The following is a 23,099-nucleotide window of genomic DNA, read 5'->3' as shown; positions in this document are numbered from 1 at the left end:
TTGTTGCACAAGGTTTTTCTCAAAGGCCTGGAATTGATTATGAAGAAACGTATTCTCCTGTGATGGATGCAATTACGTTTCGGTATTTGATTAGCTTGGCGGTATCTGAAAATTTAGAAATGCGTCTTATGGATGTTGTTACAGCTTACTTATATGGATCACTTGATAGTAATATATATATGAAAATCCCTGAAGGATTTAAGATGCCTGAAGCACAAAGTTCAAAACCCAGAGAATGTTATTCTGTGAAATTACAAAGATCGTTATATGGGTTAAAGCAATCAGGTCGAATGTGGTATAATCGACTAAGTGATCATTTGATGAAAAAGGGATATGTAAACAATTCAATATGCCCTTGTGTTTTCATTAAGAAAACAACATCCGGATGCGTAATTATTGCTGTATATGTTGACGATTTAAACATCATTGGAACGAGTAAGGAAATTCAAGAAGTTGTGTCATACTTGAAGGAAGAATTTGAAATGAAGGATCTTGGAAAAACCAAGTATTGTCTGGGTTTGCAAATCGAACAAAAAGAATGTGGAATGTTTGTTCACCAGACAAATTATACAGAAAAGATTCTTAAACGTTTTAATATGGATAAAGCAAATCCTTTAAGTACTCCAATGGTTGTTAGATCATTAAACATAGAAAAAGATCCATTCCGTCCATGTGAAGATGATGAATATATTCTTGGTCCAGAAGTACCATATCTAAGTGCCATCGGTGCCCTTATGTACCTTACAAATTGTACAAGGCCTGATATATCTTTTGCCGTGAACCTGTTGGCAAGATTTAGCACATATCCAACAAAGAGACACTGGAACGGAATTAAACATATATTCCGTTATCTACGAGGAACGACAGACTTGGGACTTTTGTATTCAAAAGATGCTAATCCAAGTATAATTGGTTATGCTGATGCTGGATACTTATCTGATCCACACAAGGCACGTTCCCAAACTGGATATGTATTTACTCGTGGAGGCACTGCAATTTCTTGGCGTTCACAGAAACAAACACTAGTAACAACTTCATCAAATCATGCCGAGATTATTGCACTACATGAAGCAAGCCGAGAATGTGTGTAGTTAAAATCAATGACCCAACATATCCAAATCTCATGCGGATTATCATTCGACGAGAAACCTGTAATACTATATGAAGATAATGCTGCATGTGTTGCTCAAATGAAAGAAGGATACATAAAAAGCGACAGAACTAAACATATTCCTCCTAAGTTCTTCGCATTCACCAAGGAGCTTGAGAAGAATAAATGTATTGATGTTCGTCACATTCGATCAAGTGAAAACTCATCAGATCTCTTCACAAAGGCACTTCCTACGTCAATATTCAGAAAGCACATATATAATATTGGGATGCGCAATCTACGAAATTTGTGAAGAACTGTTCATGTCAACATCAGGGGGAGTTTACGTGACTGCACTCTTTTTCCCTTACTATGGTTTTTATCCCAATGGGTTTTTCCAAGTAAGGTTTTTAACGAGGCAGTATAAAAACACGTAATGAAGACAATCATTATGATCATCATCACAAGGGGGAGTGTTGAAAATATAATATTAAAATATGTATGTTGAATGTTGAATGTTGAAAATTAGGTAAAATTAGGTGTTGAATATTGAAAATTAGTGTGTGATGATGTATGTAATGAGGTAATTTATTTTGGAATATTTGTATATGAAACTCTATAAATAGAGCACTCATTTGTGAATGAAATAACAATTGAGTTGAGAGAAAAATATTATAAAGTGTGTAGTTTGATAATTTTGAGAGTTTGAGATTTTTACTTTTTACCGTAAATTTTTACTTTTTCACAACAAGGATTAAATTGTATAGATTTGGGCCATTATTATTTTAATTTGGGGCTCCACGAAAAAACACACAAAAATTTATCCTAATTAGTACACCGACGCACGCGTTGCGTGCTTGTACAATATGTTTTTATAATTTATTTGGTTTATATTTAAATGAGGATCAAAATATATTTATAAGAAATAATGAGTGGCTACATTGTAATTTTGATATATGAACTAAAAAAAAGACTCAAATAAGAATTGAACCCACAACCTCATGACAAAGAAACATAAGCTTTATCCACTAAACTATTAAATTTTTAATACTTTATTAATATATATAATTAGTAAAACAGACTAAGATATCAAAAGTTAGTTATTCTAGATGTCTCTTACTTAATAATATAGTATAATAATATAGTATAGAAGTATAGATAGTATAGAAATATAGATTACTCAACATCTTGATTCCACCTCCATCCATAGGTTCGTTATGTTTTGTGGTCAATTAATCAAAGAACTATTTACTTAAAATAGTTTATTTATTATTTGAAATTATATTTTTTCTCCCAAAGTTTGTCTTTACTTTGGACACACGAGGAACTATTAGGATTTTTGCCTTCCAGAGTTTTCGTCTTTTAACCACGTTGCATTAAACTGAAATACCTCGACACGTGTCCACACGTGGCAACTTTTCACCGAATGAATTATGGAAAGTTTATAAAACTGTCAATAGATTGCTGCAACTACATTCCGCTGTAAAAAATATAGTAATAACAAGAGGATAAAAAGAATGGCACCCAAGAAACGGCCGAATAGGGCGGTGAAAGCGGTGGTGACGTCCAAGAAAGTGGTGGAAGAAACCGTCGAAGTGGTGGTCACGCCGCAAGGGAATGGACAGAATGATAAAGTGGAGCTAATCTCTAGTTCCACCAAACAGAATATTCATGAAAATGTGGAGATTCTCCCTCCATCTCCGGTCAAATCCTCCGCACTAAAAACCATTCCCGTTCAAGAAAAATCAAAGCCAGCCGCCGAGAAAGAAAAAATTCCCGTTCAAGAAAAGCCACTTACCCAACCGGACGAAGACGAAACACAGCCAGCCTCCGAGCCGGAAGACGTGATCCACACGCCGCCACAAAACGAAGCCCCCACGCCGCCGCCACCTCTTAAAGAGAAGAAAAAAGAAACAAAGAGAAAACGCGGGGACGGAGAGAAAATGAAGCTGCGGAGGAAGAGAGGGCGGGCGGCCGGAGAGGGCCGTGGAGGGTACAAGATGTACGTGTTGAAGGTGATGAAACAGGTTCATCCGGACATGGGCATTTCATCCAAAGCCATGACGATCATAAACAACATGATGTCGGATATGTTCGAGAGGTTGGCGGAGGCGGCGGCGAGGCTGAAGGATTACTCCGGGCGCAGCACAATGTCGTCGAGGGAGATTCAGGGGGCGGTGAAGCTGGTGCTGCCGGGGGAGCTAGGGAAGCATGCAATCGCCGAGGGGACCAAAGCGGTGTCAAATTATGTTTCCTATCTCCCCAGTAAAAACTAGTCGTAGGTTTTTGTGTGTGTGTGTGTGTGTAATATGAAAGTATATAAACCTACGTCACTCATGGTCTTATTAATTTTTGTAATCTGACGAAAGAGTGCGATGTTTCACTTGATGATCCAAATGCTAGTTTCAACGACGGTGACATATTTTCGCTTGATTTTGAATTAAATATTTATCTTCTTTTTTTATTTTTTAATAACAAAATTAAATATTAAATATTTTAATTAATTTATTGTAATATTTAGTATATTATATTCTATTTTTCCGTTTGGAAAAAAATTTAAAAATCGTCCATTTTCAACAAATATTTTCGAGCATGTTTGAAAAAGTTGTGAATTGGCTCCGATTTGTTTGTGGCCCTAACTGGCATTGCGAAGCCCGAAGACATAACGATAGATACTCGATCTCCGCTTATGCTTTTGCAACATACGAAATAAATTAGCACTAAATCATGTTGCCTTAAAATTAAAGGAGCGTACGTATGATCTAAAGTTGAACAAGCGTGTGTGGTATGTCTGCTAAAATTTTATGCGAGACAGTCTCATAGGTAGTATGTTTTCAGACAGATTTTTTATTCGAGTCATCTATGAAAAAATATTATTTTTTGTGTGAAATGGTCTTACAGATCGTATTTTATGAGACATACCTCTTATTTGGTGTATCTATAAATATATATATATGTGTGTGTGAAAGATTCCAAATAAATTCAATGCCTAAAAAAAGAAGCCAATCCGAGTCAAACATTTTAACGTCCAAACAAATTCATTGGTGCACTACTTCAAACAGAATAAATAGGACAAGTGGTGAACATAATAAATTCAAAAAATTACGTGACAAGGATGGATGTGTACATTAAAGCTCGAGACTTTGGATTCCAGACACACCATATTCCACCACGTTTCAAACAACTCGAAGTGGATAAAGCCTTTAAAAAAGTGATGCTTTTTTCCCCTTTTTTTTTAAAGAAAAATATCTTTTAAGATGTCATACTATAGTTTAATTATCTTTTCATATGTTTTCTAAATACGTATCCAACGTCATAATTATGGTAAACATGGAGCACATTATCATATCAAATCACGTGTTTAGTTACCATGACTTACACAACAGTATAAATGTCAGACGGTTTCACGGGTTATATTTTGTGAGACGGATTTTTATTTGGATAATCAATGAAAAAGTATTACTTTTTATGCTAATAGTATTACTTTTTATTGTGAATATGCGTATGGTTGACCCGTCTCACATATTGTGATCCGTGAGACGGTCTCACATGAGACCTACTCTAAAATATTTGAATCATACTAATTGTTAGTAGTGTTACTAGTTAAAAGATTTGAATCATAATAATTGTTTGTGGTGAAACTTCGGGGGTAATAAAATTTTATCATGAGTAGGTCTATTGTGAGATGATCTTACAAATTTTTATCTGTAAGATGGGTCAATCTTACCGATATCTATAATAAAAATTAATATTCTTAGCATAAAATTAAGTAATAATTTTTCATAGATGACACAAATAAGATATATGTCTCACAAAATACGATTTGTGAGATTGTCTCATACGAGTTTTTGTCATTTATCGTATAATTATTCAACGATCAAATTCAAAATTAAATATAATATATTATGTTAATGATTTTAGGGAATGAAATAAAATCTGGAAATAATTTTGTTGGAAAACACCTTTTAAATCAAATTAAGATACTGAAGCTGCTCAAATATAATCTTCATATATTTTGTTATTTATACCTTACTTATATATATACGTAAATACATATACACCTCGTTACCATATGAAAAACTCTCATTTCCATTCCAGGATTGGTGTGTAAACAGCAGATATCCGTCAAGAACACGCAATTGGCTCTCATCAATTTCCTGAACGCGGCAGGTGAGAAATCGTAAGAATCGCTAACCTGTAAATTCATCTTCCTGCAATACCTGGATTTTAAATTTTTGATTTTGTTTTTTTTATAGAAAAACACAAATTTATTATTCAAAACTTTTATGTTTGCATTTTTTCACATTTTACGTTCGGGGACTGTGGCGATCGATCTTTCAGATGGGGCATGAATTATAAATGCATTTTTTTGCTGTTGTTTAATCTGGGATATTCAGATTGTGAATTAAATTCGTAAACTTGATTCTGGCGCTTCATATTGATGATTTTTGTTTATTTTTTTCCCCTCTGTTTTATGATTTGTGCATGCATTAATCGCTGCATTTTTTCAAGTTTTTGACGTGTCGAGGAATAAGTTATTTCGATTCCTTTTGAGTTGGAAGGTGTTTTCAGATTTTGGTAGGTGGTGGTGGTTGCTTACATGATAATTGATTTTCTACTTTATTCTGAATTTGTTTACGTTCATTGTTCATCATGGAGATATTGTAAATAAGTGTAGAATGATAATAGTAAGAGTTGGCTTTATCTTTTCACAAGAAAGCTGTGTTGATTGCTTTGAATAATTAATGAAGCTCATCTTATTGAATTATCGATCGAGCGATGAGGATACGATGGTTGAGTAATGGAGGGGTCGTTTTGCTCTAAAAATAGTGTCTGTTTATTGTGTTCTACAGGTCATTTTTTTGTGCTGCAGAGTTCATTTATGATAGTGACAGATGTAATATTGTGTTGTTTTGTGCCCTGCGGTGTAAAGTTTTGAAAGTGACAGATGCGGTGTAGAGTTGTTCATGTATATTGATCTCTTCCTAGTCTGATATTTGAGTAGAGCAGCTTTCTTTATCCTGATGGGAACCCCAAATCGCAGGTTTGAAAAGCTGCCTCTTTTGATTTACAAAATAAAGTGAATCATTGTTGATAGGCTGGTAGTTTGCTTACCTTTTATTTTCATTCTCTTCATTATATATGTGCAGTGGGTTTGCGAAGAAGTCAAACGGTAGTTCCCGGCTCGTGATAACAACCATAATGGGAATGGTGCTTGGATATTTTGTAGGTGTTTTATTTCCATCAGTTTCTTTATCGAAGGTAAGCCTCAGGTCCTCCATAACTAATCTCTAAGGAGGATGTTTATCATGATTTCTATTTTTTGTTGGCAGATTAATCTCCCCTCAAGTTTAAGGTCCTCTATTGATGTAGCGCTTGGTGATCGTTTTTCTGCTACTCGTAGTTTTCCGAAAAATCTTGGTAGTACTCCTTTAACACCCAAGGTACTGCATTTTTCTTTTGCGTGTAGCTGTTGTAAAAAATTTCCATCATTTTCACCATCAATCAATGATCAGTGGTGCAATTTTTTGTGATATGAAAGGAAGAGCACAGTTATTTTGAAGGGTTTCAAATGAATGCTTTTTCGGCAGATATTGGTTTAAATTCTCATTTAAAATGGCCACAGATTAACAGTTATATAAGGATTTTTAGCTTTGCAGATGTATTGATTCTGGGCATATTCCCATGCCATTTTGTGCTTTCATTTATATCTTACAAGTGGAACTTGTTTGCTGCATGCTTACCCTTAATAGGAAGTTTGGTGTATTTTGTCTTTCTTGATCAAGTATTTGTCCTGATTGGTGGCCCTATTACAATGTACCTAATATATGGGGTTTTGTTGGTTTTGTTTGACGTGAGTTACAGTCATCTGTTAATCGTACGTGTCATTTTTCATGTTTTTGGTATTTCAGATCCATATTCCTACAAATCCTCGTGGTGCGGAGTCCTTACCACCTGGAATTGTTGTCTCAGAATCAGACCTTTATCTGAGAAGATTATGGGGTGACCCTAGTAAGGTAAGGTTTGAAGAGAGTTGAAATGGTTATAGCTATGGGACCAACAAAAGGTTTATCTTTAGAGAATATCACTTTTTTATGCTGTATCAATTTTCACAGTAATATGTTAATGATAGATATCATTCATTCGCTCTCGTTTACAAATTGTTTATTCATTATTCGTATTTGTGTACATCTATTACATGTAGGTTGTTTTTGAGTTGATCGTGAAAGTACTTCATTGTAATGGTTTCGTGCTCATAGTATATATTATTATTGGTTGGTTGGAATCACTCTTTTCATCTTTTCTCAGATGTGAATTATGCTTCATTGTTTCTGTGGATATGTTCATTATCATTTATAAACATTATTATAGAAGTCAGCATATATCAGACAGCCAAAGACTCTAGTCGTCAGAAATTTAATGGAGTTTATGGTATTGGGCGTTGCTTATTGGTACAATCTGGAACTTTCAGGATCTGAAAAGGAAGCCAAAGTACCTAGTAACTTTTACGGTTGGTTTGAATCAAAAGAACAATATAGATGCAGCTGTGAAAAAGGTTAAGACTGATTATAATTCTGTTAACACGTATATAGATTTTCTTTCTTGAAGTTTCATTGCACTTATATTGATTTCGCTTATTTTGTAGTTTTCTGAGGATTTTCAGATTTTACTTTTCCATTATGATGGCCAGACAAGTGAATGGGATCAATTTGAGTGGTCACGAGATGCCATACATGTCAGTGTTAGAAAACAAACAAAATGGTATAGTTCAATTATTCTTATCAGCGACTAGCCATCTTTTATTTTCTATGCCTTAATTGTAACAAGAGCTGAGAAAGCACGATGCTTTGTGATTCAAAACTTCTTACTGTTAAAATTTTGATGGTCACAAACTAAAACTAGAATACATGGGCATATACCTGTTAACCTTTCATGTACTATTTATTCTTCATTTATTCCTTCTGGACAGACTCTAGGGAAAAAAATCCAGGACCAGGACCGTTCCATGCATAATGAAGATGAGAATTAACTATTAAGAGACAAAATAGAGAATAATGAACTTCTGGACTGAAAATGAGAATACAATGTATCCATTCTATATCAGCTATTGACAAAGTATCGTGTAATATTTAGGTTCAATTTTGGCAATTAGTGAGTATAGAAGTCTTTGGAGCTTGATCTTTTGGCTTCATTGTGACATAGTAGCCATGTAATGGGGATCCCGTAGCACATTCGTTGAACCTCAGGGGAGATGGTTTACTACTTGGAAACTTCAAAGAAACTATTCTTTTTAACCTGATTCCTGAAGGACCAAACAAAACTATCATAACGAGCTAACACTCAATATCATTAATATAACTCCAATAAAAGAATCATCCTTCAAATGTATATAGGTCTCAACTTGTGAGTGATCTTATTTTTACGAGTAATATTTCCTTTCCCTTATTTGATGACTTGCCCTTGTTGCTGGTTTCGTAGGTGGTATGCAAAGAGATTTTTGCAGCCAGATGTTGTTGCTGCTTATGATTACATTTTCATTTGGGATGAAGATCTTGGAGTTGAACACTTTAATGCTGAGAAGTATATCTGTTTTTTAGCCACTGACAGTTTTCTGTTTTTATTTTGTAAATTGCTTATTTCCCCTAACTGGTTCGGGCCTTCTTTACTTGGCAGGTATATCGAACTGGTTAAGAAACATGGTTTGGAAATTTCTCAACCTGGTCTCGAGCCCAATAATGGATTGACATGGCAAATGACAAAGAAAAGAGGTGATGGAGAAGTACACAAGTAGGTTTATTGGCTGATTATCGTAAGACATCCTACCACCACCCACACCCATTTCATTTGTAAATTGAGTTGTAAATAAGAGATGGGTTGATGTTGATAAGCAGGGATGCAGAGGAATCTGGCTGGTGTAATGATCCATATTTGCCTCCATGCGCAGCGTAAAATCTCTTTTCTCATTTAGAAATTTTCATTTTGTGTGGGTCTGTCTATTTAAATTATTTTTTAAGTTCTATAATATAGACTGTAGAGAATCAATGTTTGGGAACATAGAGCTACAAAGTTCTTCTGAGAGTTAAATTTACCTCTAGATTGATAAACACTCACATTTGGATGTTAATATTGTGGTAAATCTGAAATTTTGTTCCTCTCTCCTGCCTAGCGCACAATAATTATTTCTTCCTCTTTCTGGTTTGACTCAGCTTTGTGGAAATTATGGCTCCTGTGTTTTCTCGTAAAGCTTGGAGATGCGTTTGGCATATGATTCAGGTATCTGTCTCATTTTGCTTTACTCTGCTTTCGTTTTTGCGTGCCTTGCTTCATTTATTAACTTCACTACTTTGTTGCTTTCCTTGTGAGTTATGTTTCAGCCTGTTGTTCATCAATGACTTTTTTATTTGCCTGTTTGCAGAATGATTTGATTCATGGATGGGGATTGGACTTCGCATTAAGAAGATGTGTGGAAGTCAGTGTCTCTCTCCCTCTCACGCGTCAACTTCCCCCCCACCCCCCCAACTCTCCCCAAAAACATTGAGGAGACGATATGGAAAAGAATTTCATTTCAAGTTTTCAAGCATATTGCTTATTTATTACTATTTCTTGGAGACCCATGGTGTCATTGGGGAACTTCTAATCATCAGTGTTTGTTTGTCCCTGTAGCCTTCGCATGAAAAAATCGGGGTTGTTGATGCGCAATGGATTGTACACCAAACTATTCCATCACTCGGAAGTCAGGTTAGTAATCACTAGCTGTATTTGCTGCATACCTTTTTTCATAGTTTTCTGAATGCATGATTCATCAAGCTGTAGTCATGCTCCATATTGCTCATTTTATTGTGGGTTTGGGGATTGAAACCTAGGTTTTTTACTTTATTTGCACATAAGATTATTGAAATAAAAAAGCTCATCCATGCAGCTTTTAGTCACGTTCAATTTAAGGACTAAATCTGCACGTGTCTTGGTGTTATTTATTGGATTGTCAAATTCTGAAGAACATCAACAATAGATAAGGGATCATCTTTTGGTGGGGTGATCGAATGGATTACTAGGTGTGAAACTCGCAATTTCTCTTTTTGAGGGAGGTTGCTGGTTTGTTTGCTCAATCCACTCTTAATACCAGGGCTCTGCTACTATTTGACAGGCATAGGATTGTCTACCATGTAATTTGTTCATTCTAATGGCAAAGAATTATCCTGAGTACATTTTTTCCTTTAATTTTTTGCTCATTAGAACTTCCATGGCGCATCTTGCTCCTGATTTCTTTTAATTCAATTCAAAATTCGATTGCCATTGTATCCTGGGTACAATGTTTTTGCTCATTAGAATTTCCCATGGCACATCTTGCTCCTGATTTTTTTTTTCAATCCAAAATTCAATTTCCATTGTGTTTATGGCAATGACTCAATGTACAGCATCACACAATGTCCTCAAATTCGCTGAAGCCTGCGCCGTACCCAGAATACAGTAAACAATTTATTTCCACTGTCCCTTTGGTGCCATATGGCTTCCCACTATAAATTCATGTTTCACATCCGGCCAGATCAAGCACAGCAGGCAACACTGTTCCTTTTTTCTTCCATTATATTATCACCTTGAAACATCCATTGATTTTTAAAAAGTTCTTTTGACGAATCAAATGCATCATGGGAAAACTAGTTATCAGTATTCTTCTTTATATAAGGTTAGTAATTTTCGTTCAATTTTTCTGTTTGTTTTTCCTGTTAATTTTTCGCTCTGATGCCATTACTGCTTTCCCCTTTGCTAGGTTATTTTTTTAAAAATAGTACCATGTTATCCCTCAAGTCATCTCGTAGCATCTTCCTTACTGTTTTTGTTCGACAAGTAGATTACATTATGGTCATGGAATTATATTACACATAATTATATATGTTATTGTTTTCGTTCCAAGTTTCTTTCCTATCCACTATTTGCTTGTTTTTCTTGTGGACTAAATTTTCTGCTGAATTTTTTCACTAAATCCAAACTTCCTCATAAATTCCCAGGGAAAGTCTGATCGTGGGAAAGCTCCATGGCAAGGGGTATGTATATCCTGAATTATGACTCATCTTTCTGCAGTGTCATTTTTTTTTCATTTTCCTCTTATCTATGTTACTTAGCAAGACTATCTCATCTAATGTCGTATTAACATAGTAAATTAGTAATTTTGTAACCTTGTCTACATCCTTCAACTTTTGATAACTCGTTTATACCCATTTGAAACCTACATATGATAGTCTAAAAAACACAGGAAACATGTTGATTTTGGTTTCGGGTGTATAGATTTTGTATGTCTTGGCTGATATATTTGTCTTTTTGGTAGGTACGAGAGAGATGCAAGAAGGAATGGGCTTTGTTTCAAGATCGCCTTGCTGATGCGGAGAAGGCATATTTTGCACATCACGAAAAAAGTTAAATTATGGTCTGATAATGATTTTTCTCTTTACATTTCTTGGCTTCTCCTACATCTTCTTCAGATTTCCTCATATTGGCTCGAGCAGTGTTTGGGCTTTATGTAGGTCAATTTAGTTACAAGTAGTGTACAAATGCAGTTAGATGCTATTGTAGGTTTTTTGTTAGGAAAATACTTACAGGCTCACTCAGGTTTTGTGTTCCCTGATGAACATGATAACTAACTAGATTTCCCCATTTTTTGGTTCCGTTTACATAGTTATACATCTTCAAATTCAGATGCCAGAATTTTTGGTTGAAGTTACATAGTTATACATCTTCAAATTCAGATGCCAGAATTTTTGGTTCGTCCAGCTTAATTTTTGAGATCTGTATCCAATCGTATACTATATCATATTGATTAGTACAATTCATTATAACTAGATTAGTATGTCAAAACGAGTTAACAGAGAGGGCCGGTCCGCAACCCCCTGTCATTAGGCAGGGCTTTTCCCGACCACCAAAAAAACAAGGCGGGGTGGCTCGATGGGCCTAGCCAAATTTGGAGGGTTGGGGTGGGCCGACCCGCCACCGCTGCAAGTCAACCCACCATTAGGCCGACGGGTTGAAATTGCTAGCCCAAATAGTCGGGACTCGCCTATATCATTTCAACATCTTTACAATAATTTATAATTTGTAAAAGTATAACCCGTAATTAGGCATATAATATGACTTTGGGGGGATCTTTTGATATTATTATTGATCTCAACTTGCATTTTCTATTGAATGTTATAATATGATTATATATTTTGTATCTCAATGCACACAATACACCATTGCATCTTTTTTATCTGTAGATACAGATAGGATTCCATCGTTGAAAGTTCATCGATTTAGCTCTACTGATCAACAAAGGACCCACACACGGCTACTACCGAAAACATGACACAGTGCTAGCACCTGCTGACCTGCATGCGGCATATTCATGACCAATCTGTGTATAACCTCGAGATTTACTGTCTTGTTCGTGGATACATGCATGTACATGTACGCGGTTCGTGGTTATACGGGCCAACTCAAGAAACAGAGCAACGGGATTGAGTCACTTACATGACAGATCGCGGGGCCACAACATGCATACGGCTCGAAACATGAATCCCAAACGCATGCATGCATGGTCTAGCAATGTCAAAACTAGACCAACAAGGCAAAACCACCACGGCTCCCAACTATTACAATGGTATTATGTAGTCAACCCAAAACGCTGTCGGAGGAGGCACGAAAGAATCGAAATTCATGCGGGATAGTCCTTGGCATACATGGGCTTGACACAGATATCCGTGGGTGTGCGTATGCCCAAAATTCCATATTTTTTCAGGTGGTAAATCTCCAACACGAATTTAAATATTCACATAAACTGTTGACTTTTCATACGATATACTTTAATTATTTTGAATTCAATATAATACAACAAAATTTCACTATAATTATTCGAGGCATTAAGAACATGTCAGCAACATAACGGCATTGCAATAAATTTTGCTTGTGCTTCTTTCGCACATCGGTTATATGTAATTAAAGTCTTGTAAAAATTTAAATTGATATAAATTTTAAAACTTTATCCTAAGACTGTCTGCACGAGTTGGATCAACAAAACCTTATTTCAAACATCTGTTATATATAATTAAAGTCTTGTTAAATTTAAGTTGATGTAAAATTTTAAAACTTTATCCTAAGAGCAAATTTTCAAATCGAATTTATATTACGATTAAACTTTTTGTGAGAAGTATCTCTTATTTGGGTATCCATGAAAAAATATTACTTTTTATGCTAATAGTATTACTTTTTAGAGTACGTCTCTTGTGAGACGGTCTCACGAATCTTTATCTGTGAGATGTGTCAACCCTATCGATATTCACAATAAAAAGTAATACTCTTAGCATAAAAAGGTAATATTTTTTCATGGATGATCCAAATAAGATATATGTTTCACAAAATACGACCATGAGACAGTCTCACACAAATTTTTGTCTATTTTTATTATAAATACCGATAGGGTTACCGATCTTTCAGATATAGATTGAGCGTATGCATGTATTCAAAAAAATTACGATAATGGCTTACAAATAAACGCCGATCAAGTCAAACGGGATCGGTCCCACTAGCAATCAATCACCTGGTACAGACAGACAAAAATAATTGGAAGAGCGTAGAATTTGGAGCAGCGTTGAATTTAATCTGCAGCCATGGATACTCTTCGTTTACTCTTCATTTCATTCATTGTCACCGCATCTTTTTCATCTGGGTTCTCGTCTACTATGAGACCCTTTGCCACTATTGTTCCAATTTATCGTTAATTACCTGTTCGAGATCTTCGAGTCCGACCTTGCTTCAATCACCGATCTGAAGCTCATCCCATATGGCAACGCTAAAATCAGTCCAAATGGAACCATCATTTGCCAGGTTTTTATTCTTTACTTTGGCTTATGGTTTCCATTTTATAATTTTGGGGCAGTGTCCTGTTCTTTTATTTTTATCTTCTTATTATTATTATGGTTATGTTTTCCTTTTCTTTTTCTTGTTTTGTTATTGTTTTATGGAAGAGGTAGGCAGCCAAGTAGGAAACTTGATAGGAAAGGGATTGCATTTGGTTTCCCTGATCATTTCATTGTTTTAAACTCTAGTAAATTTTATTTAAATTCTGCCCTTTGTTGCTGTTATGCATCAATTATAAACCAAACAGCTGGAAAAACCACCCGATGTTGCTTGCCTTGGATAAATGAACGAACTTTTTACGAAAACACTGGAAGCTGGCTTTCACTGGATATCATCTTGTATATGACTTAGGCGCTTTACTGACGCGACTTTTTTGTGGTCGCAGCATGGAATAAATGATTGCATGCTGAACTTTGTCGAGGCATGCCAATCTATGCCTGGCCGGATGTGGTTACTGGTTAGTACTGTTTGGTCAAGATTTAGAACCTCTTATTATGTTTGCTGCCCTTCTAGTGAACACGGGGATCCTCTATAATTTTTCCTGCGATGTATGTTGAATTCGCAAATAGCCTTTGTTAAAGTGTTGTTGGTGTCATGACTAGCCTGTGCGCCAAGTAGTCTACTTCATTTGATCAATCTTGAACCATGGCCTTGTTCAATGTTTTCTATTTTGAAAGACGTTGTTTTATTTTCAAAATTTTAGTAAATATTGGCCCTTGGACTTGATATTCAAAATGTAATATGGTTTTGATGTCTTGTTTTCATATTCTTCCCATCTGTGATGCAGAAAGATCATTTCCCATTTATCTACTGTGTGGAAAGTCTGGCGTACCACATAAATTACATCCATTGGGAAACATGATTCCAGAAATTAATTTGGATGCGTCTGCTGTGGCATCTTGTTATGTAGGCGAGCGCGGGAAAGAGGTTAGTTCTCCTGCTTGCAGGATCTGAATAGTCACTTACATTTTTTAAAGTTGAACATTTTAGTGTTATATTATGATAACGATTTTCAATTATTACTATCTACATCCGTCAAGGTTAGCACATTTAATCCTAATGCATGCCCATATCTACCAATGATAATAAATAGAGTTAACAAATAAAAGAAATGGTATATTAAATTATCTTAATACATTATATATACATCCAGGATATATAAACGCCAAGTCATTATCGATTTTCCTATATACATTACATTGCATATTTCGCGGTGCAATAATGCTAAAGCTGCACTCCCTCAACTTTAGGATTTCATCCTATCGATATCTCAGAGTAGCTGCAAAACATAAGTTTGGCGGACTGTCACGACCAGCCCACTCCCAACAAATACCGAGCCCAACCCAACGGCTATGAAGGATATTGTTTATCAAAGGCACACTCATGGGAAATACAAGAGGATAGATTAGATCATAGGATCACAGGATTCTATGTTTATCTTGTTTTTAAATAAGAGGTTATCTCATTTAGTTGGTTTGGATTAGATAGGGTTGTTTATTAGTTAGGAAGATATCTTCTAGGAAGATATCGATGGGATTAGATTGGGATTCTTATCCCTTAGTTTGGTTTGTCAAATTCTGTATATATAGCTATCAGAAGTGACGAAATAAAGATATGAAATTTGTGTTGCTTCTACTAAGTCTGAGATCGTGAGGTTCTCTCTTCAACGAGCCTCAATTCCCAATTATCAAAAATAGCGAGACGTGGGCGGAAATCCCAGAAACACGCTCACACCCTTGCGAGTGGTGAATTCTCACTTAATCGCCCCATAACTAGATCCATTACCCGTGAACGTAACAACTTGGTATCAGAGCCAGCCGCTATGGGGGATTTGCTTTCCATGCACAGGCAGCTCGAAGCCTTCATAAACATGTACAAGGAGGACAGAACGGCGAGTAACCAGCGACAACAAGAGAACGACCAGCGACACCGGGATCTTGCCACACGCCTGGAAGAATTATCGATCCAAGTCGCAGCCACCAAAACAGAAACAGCGCCTGACCTGGGCGGTGACAACAACCACGTGGATTCTCGTGATACGTACTCCACTGGCCCACGCATGCGGGAAGGGAAAGACAACTCGTTTGTCATACCTAGATATACCAGGTTAGACTTTCCGTGTTACGATGGAAAATCAGACCCCCTGACGTGGCTCAATCGTTGCGAGCATTTCTTCGACCACCAACACACACATGAGGCAGACAAAGTGGGGTTAGCATCCTTCCATCTCGAAGGCAAGGCTCAGCTGTGGTTTAGCAAATTGAAACGGGATCAGCCCGATATTTTGTGGATGGACTTCGCGGAACAATGTGATCTCAGATTCGGCCCACCCCTTCGAGGAGATACCTTTGGCGATCTTGCCAAACTACGTCAGACAAACTCGGTGAATGATTATCAGGAACACTTCGAAGAATTGCTGGCCCGTTCGGGTCCCATAACATCGAGACAAGAGACACAATTGTTCATTAGTGGATTGCGAAGAAACATCGCTATAGAAGTTCAAATCCATCGCCCAAAAAACCTCACCTCGGCTATGAATCTAGCACGATTATATGAGAAACGGAACGACTATCCGAGAGAGGAAACACGAGCACCGTTACGTAGCACCAACAACCAACAACAGCCCCAAACTCCTAGGATCAAACGATTGAGTCGACTGGAGCTGGAAGAGCGGCGTTCTAAGGGGCTCTGCTACAATTGTGATGAACGATACACACCAGGGCATCGATGCAAACGGTTATTTTTGTTGGAAGGAATAGAAGATGACACGTACGACGATAAGGACCCTACGGAAGAAGAAGAACCACAAGAATTTGGAGCCTCTATACATGCAATGGCGGGCCCCCATGGTGCGAAAACCATGCAGATTTGGGGGAAAATACAAGACTGCCACGTAAGGGTCCTGATCGATTCGGGAAGCACGCATTGCTTCGTGGATACACGGGAGGCCGCCAAGCTGGGATTGTCCGTGGAAACCTAGTGTCTGTGGCCAACGGCGAACAACTCCAATGTTCAGGGGTATGCCGCGGGGTACAGGTTGTTCTGGGAGGAGCTCGATTCTATGTGGATCTGTTTTTGATACCACTGGGAAACTTTAGTGTGGTCTTGGGGGTGAATTGGTTGTGCACGTTGGGCGCCATCAATTGGGACTTCACACACAGGGTCATGAATTTCCCACATGAAGGTAACCCGGTCAGCCTACAAGGAGACGATTTTGATGCAAGTTCAGGCCCTTTTGCATTCACCATTACAGAAACTAACGGCAGGGACCTGCCTAGCCTTCAGGCGCTGCTGCTGGACTTTGAAGAGATCTTTAGGGACCCTAAGGGGCTGCCACCACGACGACAACATACACACAAAATTATATTAACCCAAGGGACAGATCCTGTAGTGGTTCGACCTTACCGCTATCCCCACGCGCAAAAAGACGAGATTGAAAGACAGTGCGCCGAGATGTTAAAACAAGGAATTATCCGACCCAGTACTTCACCCTTTTCATCACCCGTACTATTAGTCAGCAAGGCCGATAAATCATGGCGTTTCTGTATCGACTACCGGGCTTTGAATGCACGAACTGTGAAGGACAAGTTTCCAATCCCAGTGATTGAGGAACTGTTGGAAGAGCTTAATGGGGCCCAATTCTTTACCAAGCTGGATCTCCGAGCAGGATACCACCAAGTCCTGATGGATCCAACATGCATTCCCATGACCGCATTCAGGACACATCATGGTCACTTCGAATTCTTGGTTATGCCCTTCGGGCTAACAAATGCTCCCTCCACTTTTCAGGCCATCATGAACACTATCTTCGGGGATTACCTACGCAAATTTGTCCTTGTCTTCTTCGACGATATTTTGGTTTACAGCAAATCTTGGGAGGAACACTTGAAACACTTACGCCTGGTCTTCTCCACGATCAAGGCACAACAGTTTTTTCTGAAGCGATCCAAATGTTCTCTAGCTCAAACAGAAGTAGCATATCTCGGCCATCGAGTGACGCAATCGGGGGTCACAGTCGATGGCGATAAAATTGCTGCCATCGCTAACTGGCCGGCCCCCTCCTCTATCCGCGCCCTTCGCGGGTTCCTAGGCCTTGCGGGGTACTATCGCAAATTCGTCAAGAACTACGGAATTATTGCCGCACCCCTGACCGGCCTCCTTCGCAAGAATTCCTTCGTCTGGTCACAAGAAGCTACTCGATCCTTCGAGGAATTGAAGAAGGCTATGACATCCACACCCGTCCTTGCCCTCCCGAATTTTTCAGAACCATTTGTGATCGAATGTGACGCATCTGAAAGTGGATTAGGAGCTGTTCTTCTCCAAAATGGCCGCCCTATTGCATTCTATAGCCAGGCCTTGGCTCTGCTCCACCGAAATTTACCGGCATACGAAAAGGAGTTGATTGGGTTGGCTAAAGCCATCCGCCACTGGCGAACATACCTATGGGGGGTTTCTTTCTTGGTGCACACCGATCATTACAGTCTCAAATTTCTGTTGGAACAGCGTATCACAACTTCACCTCAGCAACGATGGATTAGTAAGCTGTTAGGATTTGAATTCAAGGTGGAATACAAACCAGGCAAATCCAATGTGGTCGCCGACGCCCTCTCAAGAAGGGATGAACCCGACAGTAGCTCTATTTGTGCTCTATCAATCCCACGGCTGGAATGGTTGGACAAAATCAGAAGCGAACTCGTCTCTAGACGCGAGTTACAGACCTTGATCGATAAGGTGAAGGCGGGAGAAGCTCTTGGACCCTGGGATTTCTCTGATGATCTCCTTTGGTATAATCAGAGGGTTTTCGTACCTCCAGATTCGAATTTGACAGGTACCATCATCACTTATGTTCATAGCTCGTGCCATGAAGGATATTTGAAGACTATGCATCGCGTCCAGCGGGACTTCTACTGGCCACGCATGCGCGGCGACATAAAAACATTTGTGGCAGAATGTGAGGTTTGCCAACGCAATAAGACTGAAAATTTGAAGCCTGCCGGGCTGTTACAGCCCCTTCCAGTTCCTCACCACGTATGGACGGACATCTCGATGGATTTTATCGAGGGACTTCCCCTATCACAAGGGAAAAATGTTCTCTTGGTTGTGGTTGACAGATTTTCAAAATATGCGCATTTTGTTGCCCTCTCACACCCTTATACAGCAGTTATGGTCGCGCGGATTTTTTTTGAGAATATTTTCAAGCTTCACGGGTTGCCCGAGTCTATTGTTTGCGACCGAGATGTCACATTTACCAGTGGATTTTGGAAGGAACTATTCCGCTTGAGTGGTACACAACTTTGTTTTACGTCGGCTTACCATCCTCAATCGGATGGCCAAACGGAGGTGGTTAACCGTATCGTGGAGATGTACCTTCGCTGCTTTTCAGGTGACTTCCCAAAAAAATGGACCACATGGCTTGCATGGGCTGAATTTTGCTATAACACCAGCTTTCATTCATCCTTACGTTCGTCACCATTTGAAGTTGTCTACGGCCGACCACCACCGCGTCTTCTATCATACTGCCCAGGGGTCGCGAAATTAGAGGCCGTCGACAAAGAATTACAGGCCAGAGACGAAGTCCTAACACATCTCCGGCAACGCCTCCTGCACGCCCAGAACCTCATGAAGACCCAATATGACTCCTCTCACCGGGATGTCCAATTCTCCATCGGGGACATGGTTCTGGTACGCTTACAACAGTACCGCCAATCGAGTGTGGAAAAGCGGGTGAACAAGAAACTCTCCCCACGTTACTTTGGCCCATTCGAAGTTATCGCACGCATTGGTCAAGTAGCATACAAACTCAAGCTTCCTGACTCCTCCTTGATCCACCCAGTCTTCCATGTCTCCTCTCTGAAGACATTTAGGGGCAACATTCCCCACAGCGCAGACCTGCCAACGCTTAACCAAGACGAACCACCGCAGCCACTGGCCGTTCTCGATTCCAGATTCCGCCAGGGACGTCGTGAGCTGCTGATTCACTGGGCCGGCCTCTCACCCACCGAGGCTTCGTGGCAGGATGCTTCCACCTTGGCCGTAGAGTTTCCCTCATTTGTGATCGTGGACGATCACGTGTCTCCACAGGGGTGTAATGTCACGACCAGCCCACTCCCAACAAATACCGAGCCCAACCCAACGGCTATGAAGGATATTGTTTATCAAAGGCACACTCATGGGAAATACAAGAGGATAGATTAGATCATAGGATCACAGGATTCTATGTTTATCTTGTTTTTAAATAAGAGGTTATCTCATTTAGTTGGTTTGGATTAGATAGGGTTGTTTATTAGTTAGGAAGATATCTTCTAGGAAGATATCGATGGGATTAGATTGGGATTCTTATCCCTTAGTTTGGTTTGTCAAATTCTGTATATATAGCTATCAGAAGTGACGAAATAAAGATATGAAATTTGTGTTGCTTCTACTAAGTCTGAGATCGTGAGGTTCTCTCTTCAACGAGCCTCAATTCCCAATTATCAAAAATAGCGAGACGTGGGCGGAAATCCCAGAAACACGCTCACACCCTTGCGAGTGGTGAATTCTCACTTAATCGCCCCATAACTAGATCCATTACCCGTGAACGTAACACGGACACTCTTTAATAATTCGGAAACATAATTTGAACCATCTATGCTACACAACGAATATATTTTATGATATACATCTGATCTCTCGTCATGATAAGTCTAGATTTTCAATGATAGCCTAAAACCCTAATGGATCATAAGTGGCCATTTTTTCCCAACAATTCGAGATATATTAGCTACCATTCTTCCACTGTGTGCGGGTCATCTATTCCGATCACTGTCTCACCATCAATTTTTAGGCCCTAAATAATTGAAACATCTTGTAAGGTGATCGATGTTTCACCACATCTGAAGCATAGTCTATGTGTCTTACGTTGTGACCGCTCAACAAAAGCGATAATGAGATAATTATCAAGAACCACATTGCGACACTGTATTTTCCAATTTCATAAAAGTTATCGAGAGAACTTGCTCTTTAATTTAAAAAGCTGACTGGCAAGCTTAGAAGAAAATCATATTTTTCTAAAACTTGATGTCGGGGATAATTTGGCTCAGGCTTAGCATTAGAATACGGTTTAATGGAGGAAGGTAAGTCTCCATCAAAGGAGTGAAATTTATTCTGAAATGACAAAAACCTGCTATAGAGTGTAGACACGGATTATATATGTTTGATACTTGTAAACATTTTTATGGTGATTGAGGTAGATATCCATAGGTTACTGTAGATGGGCAGCCGCTCTATGATGTAAGTATCTTTTAAATTCCTTCCAAAACATAGATATATACATGTATGTATATGTATACATGTATGTATATAATATATATTCTAGCATTACCGATGCTAGTGCTGCTGCTTCATAAAATTGATGCATCTATGCTCTTACCATAGTGATTAACATAATACAATGCTGTATCATACATCTAAAGCATTCAAGTCGTGTTAAAGGCACATCAGGAAAAGGTATTGTTCTTTTTAGGCGAGGAAATATTTTGTATTTCATCACAGTTGAAGATGTTTGATGATGCTTGATATGTTAACTGCTACATGGGATGATGAGATTGAATAATTGTTGTGTTTATTTCCTACAATTTACGTTCTCCATGTTGCTGCAGGACTATCGAAACTTAACAAGCTACATCTGCAATGCAAATAAAGGAACCACCAAACCATCTCCTTGCAGTACTGAATCATCAATGAGGAGAAGCATTCGAAAGGTGAAGATGGACCTGATGCCATCTCTCTATACAGAAGTAACATCCAAGTCAAAGATGTCTCAAATCAGGCAATATACACTGAATTGATTGGACCAAGTAATCGAATGGTAGCTTCATCACCAGCTTTACCAAGCTTAGTAATACTCCTCCGTTGCTGTTTTTAGTTTTAACATGAAGGCCAATTCTTATCAGCAGCTGTGTTGAAGCTTATTCATCATGTTATGTTTTGTAACGTGTGTGTTTATATATGGATATGTACACATACATGCATATATATATAATTACAACAGTATATTCGATATTTCAGAACTTAAATGTGTAGTCTTTCCGGGATTAGTCATTTTAGCATGGTGGACTGTTAAAAAAGGGCACTAGTCAACTTTTAAAGTAGGCCTCTTAATCAAAATCTCCCTTATAGCATACCATATGACAATGAGCTTGAAAGTAGAAAAGGGTATATATGAAACTAAATTTGGAACACCAAATATATAATATAGATATAACCTTCAACTGACACATGAATAATGACAGAATGCAGTAATTGTTTAACTCAAAACTGCATGTGAGCAACCAAACGAAAACCGTTGTATTTCTTTTAAAGAGTAAACAGTTTCATTCCCAAATAAATCGAAAGGATGTAGAAAGGGAGAATTGTTTCGTGATCGTCCGAATGAGGTCGATGAATGTTTTCTGGCACAAGAAGCTCCCCGGGAGAATGCAAACTGTTATGGCTTCAGATCACTTGTCATGAAAACGGGTTTTCATATGGTGGCCTCGCTTGCACCGACCAAAGTTTTCGAGCTACTAAATATGGAGTTTTGGTAAAATCTTCAGCAACACCTTAAATACCCACATGGACACAAGTACACCAAAAAACGGCTGATGACGGCGGTTGTTCCCGGCTTCGGTGAATGCTGTCTCCTTGCTTAGCTTTGCCAGTTTTGCATCAAAACAGCCTAGCTGATTGCTCGTGACTTGGAGCTGGTGGTGTTTTGATTTAAGTTTTACTAAGCATTTTCTTAAGCCTTTATCTAAGGAAATAACCATTTTCACAACCACTCCTTGTTTTATTCCAGTAAACTAATCTTGCATGTGAAGATGTAAGTATCATATTATACATATATATCTTTAAAATTATTTAAAATTTCCGAAAAAAGAAGATTTATCGAATAATAGAGACGATTTCTGAAAATGTACAAGTGACTGGTAGAAACAGAAGTCAACTTTATAATTTTTCCATCTCTTTTTTTATTATTTAATAATTTTTTTCGAGTGGACTTTGGATACTCAATCGTTATCGTTATTTTTTACCGAATGTAATTAATACGAGCGGACCAAAAACTTAATGCGACAGCAATAAATAGCGTACACACAAAAAGTTA

At 38.2% G+C, this 23,099-nt stretch overlaps 3 protein-coding genes across 7 annotated transcripts; all 3 read left to right on the top strand.

The window, feature by feature from the left end:
• The first annotated feature begins 2,550 nt into the window (after positions 1-2,550).
• LOC140838040 (uncharacterized) lies at positions 2,551-3,535 on the top strand. Its single transcript, XM_073204123.1, has one exon. It carries the CDS (start codon positions 2,608-2,610, stop codon positions 3,364-3,366), a length of 759 nt encoding a protein of 252 aa, XP_073060224.1. The 5' UTR covers positions 2,551-2,607; the 3' UTR covers positions 3,367-3,535.
• A 1,592-nt stretch (positions 3,536-5,127) lies between these two features.
• LOC140839987 (uncharacterized) lies at positions 5,128-11,740 on the top strand. 3 transcript variants are annotated; one of them, XM_073207033.1, is made up of 15 exons: positions 5,128-5,260; positions 5,944-6,134; positions 6,241-6,352; positions 6,424-6,534; positions 7,003-7,107; positions 7,563-7,646; positions 7,737-7,852; positions 8,570-8,671; positions 8,765-8,878; positions 8,983-9,036; positions 9,298-9,364; positions 9,507-9,560; positions 9,755-9,829; positions 11,098-11,133; positions 11,415-11,740. In XM_073207033.1, exons 2-15 carry the CDS (start codon positions 6,115-6,117, stop codon positions 11,505-11,507), a joined length of 1,143 nt encoding a protein of 380 aa, XP_073063134.1. In that variant the 5' UTR covers positions 5,128-5,260; positions 5,944-6,114; the 3' UTR covers positions 11,508-11,740. The 3 variants fall into 3 exon arrangements, with proteins under 3 accessions (XP_073063134.1, XP_073063137.1, XP_073063135.1); XM_073207036.1 differs by having other exon boundaries at positions 5,151-5,270; XM_073207034.1 differs by lacking the exon at positions 5,128-5,260 and having other exon boundaries at positions 5,299-6,134.
• Positions 11,741-13,572: 1,832 nt separating this feature from the next.
• LOC140839986 (uncharacterized) lies at positions 13,573-22,032 on the top strand. Of its 3 annotated transcripts, none has more exons than XR_012119825.1 (4): positions 13,573-13,945; positions 14,364-14,428; positions 14,766-14,905; positions 21,616-22,032. XR_012119825.1 is itself a non-coding variant. In XM_073207032.1 (4 exons), the coding sequence occupies exons 2-4, from the start codon at positions 14,402-14,404 to the stop codon at positions 21,802-21,804; spliced, it is 363 nt and encodes a 120-aa protein (XP_073063133.1). In that variant the 5' UTR covers positions 13,573-13,945; positions 14,364-14,401; the 3' UTR covers positions 21,805-22,032. The 3 variants fall into 3 exon arrangements, 1 of the variants encoding a protein (XP_073063133.1); XM_073207032.1 differs by having other exon boundaries at positions 14,364-14,435; XR_012119826.1 differs by lacking the exon at positions 14,766-14,905.
• Positions 22,033-23,099: the final 1,067 nt, after the last annotated feature.

The sequence above is a fragment of the Primulina eburnea genome, chromosome 8 (assembly GCF_022965805.1).
Source record: "Primulina eburnea isolate SZY01 chromosome 8, ASM2296580v1, whole genome shotgun sequence".
In the NCBI taxonomy this organism is placed as follows: Eukaryota; Viridiplantae; Streptophyta; class Magnoliopsida; order Lamiales; family Gesneriaceae; genus Primulina; species Primulina eburnea.
Note: the sequence above shows the minus strand (reverse complement) of the source record. Positions and strands in the feature narration are given on the sequence as shown.